Genomic DNA, 10,221 nt, shown 5'->3' on the forward strand with positions numbered 1-10,221 from the left:
CTTGGGCCAGTGAAGCAACAAACTCCACAACTAGACTGAAGAACAAAAAAAGATAGCAAGTTGTGTGTTCCCCTTCCCCCAATTCCCAAATAAAAATCTTAAAAAAAGATAACAACAGAATTTTTATAAAATGTCAAGCACAAAGGGCATAAGGCAAAACACTCTACACCTTAACTAAACAAACTTGAAAAGAAATCTTTATATACAGAACTAAAATGAATTCATGCAGATTTTTAAAAATTACAACTACTTTATGCTTTTGTCTTCTTTATTAATATATATTTCCTCATACATATTCAAAAATGATAATGTGTTCAAGATATACAACATATAAAGCAAGATTAGTTTTCAGCAACTTCTATTAAAGGGTGGGGGAGAAAATTAAGGTATAAACCTACAGAGAAACAAAGCAAACTATGAAGAAAGAATAATCACAATGTTCTCAAGTAGAAATGTGTGACTTTAAAACAGCAGGCTGCCTAATTAATCCAGACAGTGGGCAAAGCAGGCTGAAGCAGGGAATAACAGTTGGGACTAAACAAACTAAACTGCAAGGAAGATAATCTATGTTGTCTTCAGTTTCTCTTTTGACTTCTCAGGAAGTATAAAGGTAATAAGAGACTACTCATTCCCAGTACAGAGTTAATAAATGGAAAAACGTATCCCTTACTATGTTCCACTAACATTTTACCTATAAAAATAAGGAGGAATGTAGGGAAAACTATACTTCCGCCTCAAATGATTTAAAGATGATCACACTTTAAACCAATCTTTTAACCATAACAGTAATATTCCCTTCTAAATGAAAAGGTCTGAGAAAGGAGAAAGCAAGTAGCTACTTTAAGCTCCATATAAATTAAATCTTTTATTCATGTAGTAACTTTCAGTTATCTTTTAAATACAGAAACACTTCCTCTTTAATCATCCAAAATCCCATGCAAAAAGATGAAGTCTCATCCATAGCACAGATGTAGAAACAAAGGCAGGAAAAAGATTAAATGACTTATGATACATTATGCCATTACAAACTGGGAACAAAGTCTAACCTGCTCCTATATAATGTCATAGACACACTAATAATCAGTAAAGTGATTAAATACGAAACCTGGTCTTATCTGCTACATAAATTAAGGTGGAAGGGAGGCACTTGAGCAAATGTACCTAAAACTTCTTAATCCTTTTTCTAGAGAATGCTTAAATTCCACTTTTAACTTTTTGCAAGTTTACACAGGACACATTACCATTTACTATGTAACATTAAAGTTTCCAGTTAAGAAACTGGTCACCAGCGAGATAAGAAGCACCAGAAAAAACAGGCCACCTGCTGAGGAGGGTAACAGAGGGATGGGTCCCTGAGGATATAGTTTAGCCACTATACTGACTGTGGAACCATCTACCTCCACACTTTTTGTCGTGAGAGATAATTAAATGTCTTTGTTTAAACAAACAAAAAACAAACAAAAAGACAGAAAGAAAGAAAAGAAACTGGTCACAAACTTTTAGCATTTGGAATAAAAATGATTAAAAACTTGGGTTTTCTAAAGAGGTGTATGAATGTGGAGCTTCAATGATAGACAAAGCTGAAGCATCTGGAAACATTTCACTGGTTGTAGTCTTCAGCAAGATCACAAAGTGCTCAGAAATTCTTTGACCTGAGGAAAGGGAAAATATATTAATATAATTATTTGACTAATTTGAGATATTTAATATTCATCTTCATTTAACAGTATAAAACAGATGAAGACACCCAACTGTATATGTAATTCTATCACAAAGCTATAGTATTTCCTTTCAAAAGATACATTAACACTTCAGTAGCAAAAGATGAATGAACTAAAATGTCATTACAGGAGTTATTAAATTTATGTCTAAGATTGATACAGTTCTATAACAGCCATAACCTCTAATATTATAGTCTTTAATTTTATTTAATAATATATTTATAAAACCTTAGACTGGTTTAAACAACTCTGAAGGTCCAGACATGTAACAGATCTGTAATTTTTCTGAAGCACAAATTTGAATCATGCATACATTTTGTAATGTTAATGTATAAGGAAGGGTCACATAAACAGTGAATGAATCTAGCCAACTGACCAACATCACAGCAACAAGATTCTGTTCTCTACATATTCTAGACTACACAGTATTTCTCCTGAAGAGACAAAGATTATTGTCTTGTAAAAATACCTAAGGGGCAGCCAGGTGGCTCAGCTGGTTAGAGCACGAGCCGGTTCACTCCCGCATGAAATGGTGGGTTGCACTCCCACCCCGCCCCCTGTAACTAGATTGAAAATGGTGACTGGACTTGGAGCTGAGCTGCACCCTCCACAACTAAGACTGAAGGACAACAACTTGACTTGGAGCTGATGGGTGATGGGAAAAACACACTGTTCCCCAAAAAAGTAAAACACAAACAAACATACAAATACCTAAAAAAGCCCACTGCTAACGTTATTGATGAAAATAAAAATAAATAATACAAAATGATGATTCTTAGTCAAAAAACAGAAGTGTTAGATAAAATTTTAAAAAGTAGTCTTACAGATTTATTCACATAAAATGATGGTTGGCTGCTAGTACTGCAGTGGCTGACTTAATTATTTTAATAGTATCATAAGTGAATTCTATCCTACATATATTTTTAACATCATTTACAGTATGAAGAGGTCATTTAAATTGTCCAACTATGCTTTATTTTATATCATGGAAAATATATGGTATAGTAGTTATCTATAAATGTTGAGATTTTCAAAATTCTTAAGATATAGCCCTTAGGAATGTCAAGTACTTATTATAGTAAATAGCAGACATTTTGTGACAGGAGGAAAGAAAAATCAAATTTCTCTCAAAACTAAAACAAGAAAAAAATGTGGCTTCTTTAGGTCTTAGATCGCTAAGTTAATCAGCATGGATATAGGGATATTTGTTATTTAATTTCCAATACTATTCTCTCTCAAGTGTTTTTCAATAGGTTCTCTCCCAGTCCCTTTATCAATGTGTGTACTACTCACTTTACAGTATAGGCAACTTCCATGTATCTAGGGGATAGATTAACTGATTAAGTCAATGGCTCAATGATTAGGCGATGACAATTCATCATTGACAAGTTTCCATATAAAACTCAGACTAAAAATCCTTTAATCTCCAGACTTCAACTAATATAAAAATGGATGAAATCCGTATCCTACGACTTCAAATACCCTCCATACTGAATTTAGTTGAAAAATATAAATTTAATTTTCCAAGTATCTAAAGACTGGTGGTACAGGGAAGAGGGGAAGGAGAAAAAGCAGAGGCATGTGAGACAAAACTTTAGTTAATGTGATTATCTTTATATTACAAATAAAGAAAATAAAGGATAAAGAAGCTCCTTATTTTAGGTAAGGTCACAAAGCTAGAATTTGAAGTTAGGATTCAAATCTAAACAGTCTAAATCCTTCTAAAGCTCTTAACTTCCCTTAATGTAATTTTACGTAATCTTTTGTTAGAAAATTGTTTTCTCACAGGTTAGAACACTTTTTTTTAGACAAGACAAAACAAATGTTAGTTTATAGTTTTTGTATAAATTTACCCTTTCAACCAGACTGTGGTGTTTATCTTTGAAGTCTTCATTTACATCCAGGATTAAGATAGGCACTTCTTGTAGATAACTAAAGTTGGTTCTGTTTAAAGAAAGATAAACAAAATAATTAGAAAAAGTAATAAATAAAAGAAAAACACTGGGCCAGCCGAGTGGTGCATTGGTTAGGAGTTGGCTTGGGACGCCAGCTCTGAGCAGCAGGACCCCGGTTTGATCCCACATTAGGGTCAGTGATGCTGCGCCCTCTACAGCTAAGATAGTGAACAACAGCTCGACCTGGAGCTGGGCTGCCTTGAGTCGCAGGTGACGGCATAGGCTGCAGTGGGGCTGGCTAGCAGCCAGCATGAGCTTTCATGAACTGTCGTGAGCAGCTGTCCAGTGGTCGGCAAGCGATTGCCTCACCCGGGAAGAGTGCAATGATAATACCAACATGGGCCAGTGAAGCAATGCCCTCCACAACTAGACTGAAGAACAAAAGGACAGCAACTTGTCTGTTCCCCTCCCCCAATTCCCCAATAAAATTAAAAAAAAAAAAACCACTAAAAATTCATTATGATATCATCATTGAAAAATCACAATGTTGTCAATCACAACTTGTTCAAGGAGGTCACCAAGGCTCAGAGGTTGTCCAAGGTCACACACTATGGATGTAAACCAGTGTCACTGGATCTGACTGGTGACAAACACTAAGTTCTTATCAATTGTTATAAATCCTGACCTATGAAACAAAATTGAAATATCTTAAAATACTCTCTGAAAGAGAGTAACTAAATAATGTACACATATTTCCTACTTCAACACTTAATGTGAAATTCCATATATTATTCTGTCAATACCACTGGGGGAGATTAGCTATAAAAACTTTACAGTAATGGATCTCATTGCAATAAAAAGAATGAAAATCCACACCTAGAATCCCCCATTCTGGGAGATCTTACAACACTAATAAATAAAATTGCCGAAAATAAAAAATTGTACATGCTGCATTTTTAATTAAAACTTGATAAAAGTATTAAAAATGAGTAGTAAATAAAAATAAGGAAGTCTTACCTCAGCGTTCTATGCAGGAGCCAGCTTTCATGCTTATAGTGAAGCTTCTCTAAATATTCAAGAGGAATACCTTGTTCTTCCTCTCTTCCCCGTAAATATATTCTACTCTTGCATTTCTAAAACCAAGCAATAAGAAGAGGGAAGGGGCAAGGGGGGAGGAGGAAGAAGAGGAACAATTATTCTTGTCTGCTGCCATTAAAATTTTTTTCCCTAGTATCTCTTTAGTTATGCTAGCCAAAATCTCCATTTATTACTTCTAGAAAGTTGAAATAGTTAATTTTTCCCTCCCTGTACTTTTCAACCATTTGGTGGCTCTAAACCAAGTAGTACTTTCAAAAGGAAGCCAAAATAAGCCTATCAATTTTTGGCATCCATACTTGAAATACTCTATCTGAAATAAGTTTTATAAAATGGAAAAAAAAAGTTCAGCATAAACCTGTGCTTCTAAGTCTTTATAAATCCTCTTTTCAAATAATTAAATGATCCTCTAATCAAAGATATCACAATATTAACGAAATAAAAGTTTTTTGTTAGACTTTAAGATATTTACTATGAATGTTTCTAACAGAATAAAATTATTAGCATTCTTTATGTTCTTTCATCTATATTTGTATTTATTATTTTTGTAATTAAAAACAAAAAATTATTTTCAAAAATAAAAGTAAATTTCAAACTTATTATTAAATTCTGGCTTACTTGATATTAGAGGATAAACAAAATCATCACTTAGATCAGAAACCTAGTTTCTTTGAAAATTCAGCTTCAATACAGCACAGTATTTTTCGGGCTAAAAGTCTTAACATTAACATTCATCAGAGCCTACTTAGTGACACAGGGAAGAAATAAAAAAACAGGAAAATGGAAATGCAAGCACCAAAACCAGAAATTTGTTAGTAAATGTAAGCTATAATTTATGTTAATTTTATAAAAGGCATCCACTTGGTCTTCCTGGATTCATTACATAGTTTCATACGTAAACAAGAATAACTATATTACAATCTATCATAAAAGGCACAATTTCAAATAAGCTCCCTTAACTGAAAAAGGCAAGTGTTAAGTCTCAACAGTAGCTGCTACTACTCACCCATTCCAAGTCAAAACCATAAAGATTTCTTGAAATGGACCTCCATCAACTTTGCCATTCATTCAGCAAGTATTTACTGAGCTCCTACTACGTACCCAGGACTTGTTCTAGGCACTGGAAATTCAACAGTAATTAAAATACCCAAAGTCTCACCTCATGAAACCTATATTCTAAGAGTTACTTGAGCAAGTTTCTTAATCTAGCTGTGATAGATAAGAGACCCTGCAAAAGTTAAGAAGAAATAATGACTAGAACTGAGGAAGAATAGGGAAGAGTCTAAAAGAGCAACTTGCCAAATCTGGGCTTCTAGTTCGCTGAGAAAATAGAATGCATCTACTTACACAGTTATGAGTTTCTAATTTGGAGGTAGGGAGCTACAGGATGGGGAGTGGAATTAAACTAAATTGCCTTCACTGCATACCACTGAAAGGATTTCTAATTTAAATTTAAATTTTTAATGGAATAAACAAATATTTATTGAGTCTCACCTCTGGAGTGGCTCGAAGATAAATGAGTCCATCCAGTTCAAGGCTTTGGCCAAACTGGTTATTCATCCAATCATGCCAGTCTTGATAAATTGTCCACTCTGTTTCATTCATGCACTCAGATTCATACAAATTAGATGCAAAAATATACCTGAAAGACAGCCTCCATCAATACATAAATCCTTTCCAAAAAACACAAAGAAATAGAAAAGAGACAATGGATCTGTTAAATGGACATGGAACATTCTCCTAAAACCCATGGGAGATAATGCCTTCGATAGTAGAAAAAAAACAAGAGTATCTCCAACTACAGGAACTATGTTCTTGGCCAGTTGTTCTCAAAAATGTGGTCTGAGGACCCCTGGTAGTCCCCAAGACCCTTCCAGGGGCTCTGTGAGAGCCCAGATTACTTTATTTATATATTTGACTTCAACCAAGAATATATTACAACAGATTGAACATAGAAGCATAAGTGGGAATCTGGCTGCCTTCTATTAAGTCAGACAGTAAAGAGATTCACAAAAAATATAAAATAATGCTCCCCTTCTCACAAATTTTTTTGTTTTGAAAAATATAGTTTTCACCAGTATATTATTTATGTTAATATGTAATGGGTTTATTATTACTTATTTTAAATAAATAAACACTTTTTCCATTTCTCAGTCTTAATTTCTAGTAACATAAATATCAGTAAGACATACCTGTCGCTATACACAGATCGTTCAAAAAATAATACCGGTTTCTCTGCATCTTTCACCTTGCCATTGAGAGAAGCAAGCTGAGCTCGTATGCGACTGAGGCAGGCATATGACTGGAAGGTAAAAGACCATCGCTCAGGCTTCTCGTACATCATCTGAAGAACATTCCCACCACTTTTCTGAGATGCTGTGAGTTCCTATTTCGAATTTGAAAAAAGAAACAAAAAGCCAAGTTAATGTGATCAATAGGACTCTTTTAATTTTTAATTTATTTACTTTTTTAGGTGAGCCATCCTGCCACCTGTTGGCAGCTCAGCTCGGTCCAGGAATCGAACCGGCGACTCTGTTGCTCAGAGCTCGCATTCTTGAGCCAGCTCTTAACCGACTGAGCCACTTGGCCGGCCCTTAATTTTTTAAAAAGTTCAAAAAGAGAAGTTGGATAAATAAATGCACCATGATTAGCAAAGCCAAAACGAGTAAGTGCTCTTCTTCCTGGCTCTTTCGCACTGTATTTTTCAGGTTGCCTGAGGTCTAGAATTTGAAAAGCTAGCTTCACCACAGATTTTTCAGATCTTTTTCACAAACAGTCAAAAACTAACAGCCTATGGCAGAAATTATTTGTTTGGCCCAAATCGGACTTCTAAAAACCCTAGTCCAAATAAATACCCTTGAATGCTTCCTGCCATTCATACTCAAAGTAGGTGGTTTTCCTCTAGAAAAAAAAAAATTCAGAAGTGTAAATATTATGACTGACCTCAAAGTTTCAGTTAAAAATTAAAAACCACACAAACACATGGCACTTTGAGGCAGAATTTAAATTACATACCACAAACCACATAATTAAGTTGAATCTTCTTTCCAAAATTGAAACAAAAAAAGTATAAAGTGGCAAGAGGCTAACAGTCCACAATAGGTCTGCTTAGAGAAAACTTTGAGCCAATGAACTGAAATAAGGGTGTAGTTGCCTTCCCAAACTGCTTAAAGAACAAATTTATTTTTATGAGTGTTCCATTGAATAGCCTTTGTTGACTTAATTATAAAACTGACTTTCCACTTACTCGGCTTTCTCCAGGGAGAAAATGTTTCATACAAGTGAATTTTTCTAGCTAAGTGAAGTTTTTCAACTCACTCAAAATTTTTTTATTCAGTTATTTTTTTTAGGAAGAGGACACTAATGTGTATTTTATTTTCGTACCCTGGTAGGCATAGCATTTTGAAAATTACTTAGTATTATTGAATATTGACAGTTGGATGTATGAAAGAAGTTAGCAATAAAGCACAAACCTCCATTCTACACATAAAAATATCAGAGTGTTCAAATTTCTATTCGATCTTATGCTAAATGAGCCCAAATAAGTATTACTTTTTAGTTGTCTCTTTTTCATTTTTTTATTTTCTCCTTTGATGTCAGATTGTAGACATGGCTGCTTCTTTACAGTCCCTCCCTTGACAGCCCCTTCTAATCAGAAAATAAGTTTATTAGGTTGTGTCAAAGTATAAGTAAATGCCCTATGAATAAGCCACATTAACCATAATGCATGATTTTATGATTTCCATTTTGGCCACACAAATGATTTGCTTCCGTCCTTGTTCTCAGTTATTTGTGTGTCCCTTATCTAGCACTTTTACCTATTACAAACATTCCTTCTTAAAAAAAAAAAGGTAGTTAAATTTGTGTTTTTAAAGCATATTTTTATCATGTACTGTCATTTAAGTAAAGGTTGGCAGGCCCAAAATAATTTTGTAAACTTTTGACCAGTCAACAAGCATTTTCTCTTAACAAAACTTCTTTAATCTTTCCTGGATATCAGCTACTCCTTCAAAGAGGGTATATGAGAATTTATCTGAAATGAAAATAATAACAATTTTAAAAACTTCCAATAAAACAGAGAAACGAGGTCACATTAAATTTCTTTCACTACTGACACCAGATTTTAGGCACATTTCCTCATTTCTTCAAAAAGGAGAGATGGAGGATTATCTATTTTGAAATAACTGACCTTCAAAACAGCTTGAGGGAGAAAAGTGATATATAGTGATGAAACAAATGAAAAGCGATAAAATGATATAGAGCCTTCCTGTTTTCTCCCTTGTATATTAAATTAATCAGAAAGGTAATTTAAGATCAACTTCTCATAAGTTACAACTGATTTCATGGTAGGTGCTAGCATTCATCCAATGGCTTAATGTTAAATCATTTAAGGAAGTTTTTTCACTCCATTAAATAAAGGAATTAGATGTATTTGATACTAAACAAGAAGGGTAGGATGGTAGTGGTATCCATGTATATATGGAATTCTCTGCAGTATAAACATTACTTTAAACACAAAATTTAAGTCTTGGATTAGTCTGCTCTATACCTGGTTAGATTATCCCTGGCTTAAATGGCATGTTTTTAAAAAATAAATGTGCTTCGAAATATGAGCACAAAAGGCATATTTACATTTTTCTAGCTTATTTTTCATGTCTTAGAAGCAGAAAATACAGAATATTTGTTGAAGAGCTAGTAAATTTCATTACTCAAAATATCCATTAGGGTAATACACTTCAATTTTAATGTTAATTATACCATTTGTCTGTTTTATGCTAGGAACTATATGAAAAGCTTTACATAAATTATCTCAACCCCATGAAATAGTCATCACTGACCCTACTTTTCAGATGAAAAAAAAAAATGGGCTCAAAGAGGTTGCATAACTTGTTAATATCAATATACCTGGTAAGCAGCAGAGCTAGGATTCACACCTAGGACTGATTTTAAAGCCATATTCTTTCCAAAATGTTTCACTGCCATTAAATGCTGAAGTTATAACTATAAAGTAAACAACACTTACATTTGATTTATTAAAAGGAGATATTTGGCTACTATGTGGATGATTAACATGGTGCTGGTGCTCTGTAGTTTAATAATTTTATCTTAGACATGGGTAATTTTACTAACTATACATACAATAGAGAATTCACTAAGCACATAAAAACAAATTCACTAGCAAAAATACATCTACATCTGAGTTATTTTTTTAAATATAACTAACCATGAAAAACAATTTTTGGTCTTTATCATCATCTGGGCTTTGCTACACAAATGATGTTTGTCTTTGCTGCACAAATACCTATCACCAATGCAGCCATTAACTTTAAAATAAACTTCAACAACTTCTACATAAATTAATTAAACGTGGTACCTCTGAGTTTAAATTACATTTAAAAATAAATGTGGGCCAGTCGAGTGGCACGTTGGTTAAGAGCTGGCTTGGGACGCCAGAGGGCCCTGGTTCGGATCCCACATATGAGGGCCAGTGACACTGCCCTCTACAGCTA

General features: G+C 33.8%; 1 protein-coding gene across 1 annotated transcript in view; it reads right to left on the minus strand.

Annotated features, from left to right (window-relative positions):
* Nucleotides 1–254: 254 nt before the first annotated feature.
* DCK (deoxycytidine kinase) overlaps nucleotides 255–10,221 on the minus strand; it is a 24,422-nt gene continuing 14,455 nt past the window's right edge. Inside the window, exons 3-7 of the mRNA XM_019663195.1 lie at nucleotides 6,904–7,097; nucleotides 6,206–6,353; nucleotides 4,634–4,749; nucleotides 3,575–3,665; nucleotides 255–1,652 (exon numbers count right to left, since the gene is read on the minus strand). Coding sequence (XP_019518740.1) covers nucleotides 1,626–1,652; nucleotides 3,575–3,665; nucleotides 4,634–4,749; nucleotides 6,206–6,353; nucleotides 6,904–7,097 — 576 coding nt within the window. The 3' untranslated portion in view covers nucleotides 255–1,625. The remainder of the gene's footprint in view (nucleotides 1,653–3,574; nucleotides 3,666–4,633; nucleotides 4,750–6,205; nucleotides 6,354–6,903; nucleotides 7,098–10,221) is intronic.

Source organism: Hipposideros armiger, unplaced genomic scaffold (genome assembly GCF_001890085.2).
Source record: "Hipposideros armiger isolate ML-2016 unplaced genomic scaffold, ASM189008v1 scaffold_386, whole genome shotgun sequence".
In the NCBI taxonomy this organism is placed as follows: Eukaryota; Metazoa; Chordata; class Mammalia; order Chiroptera; family Hipposideridae; genus Hipposideros; species Hipposideros armiger.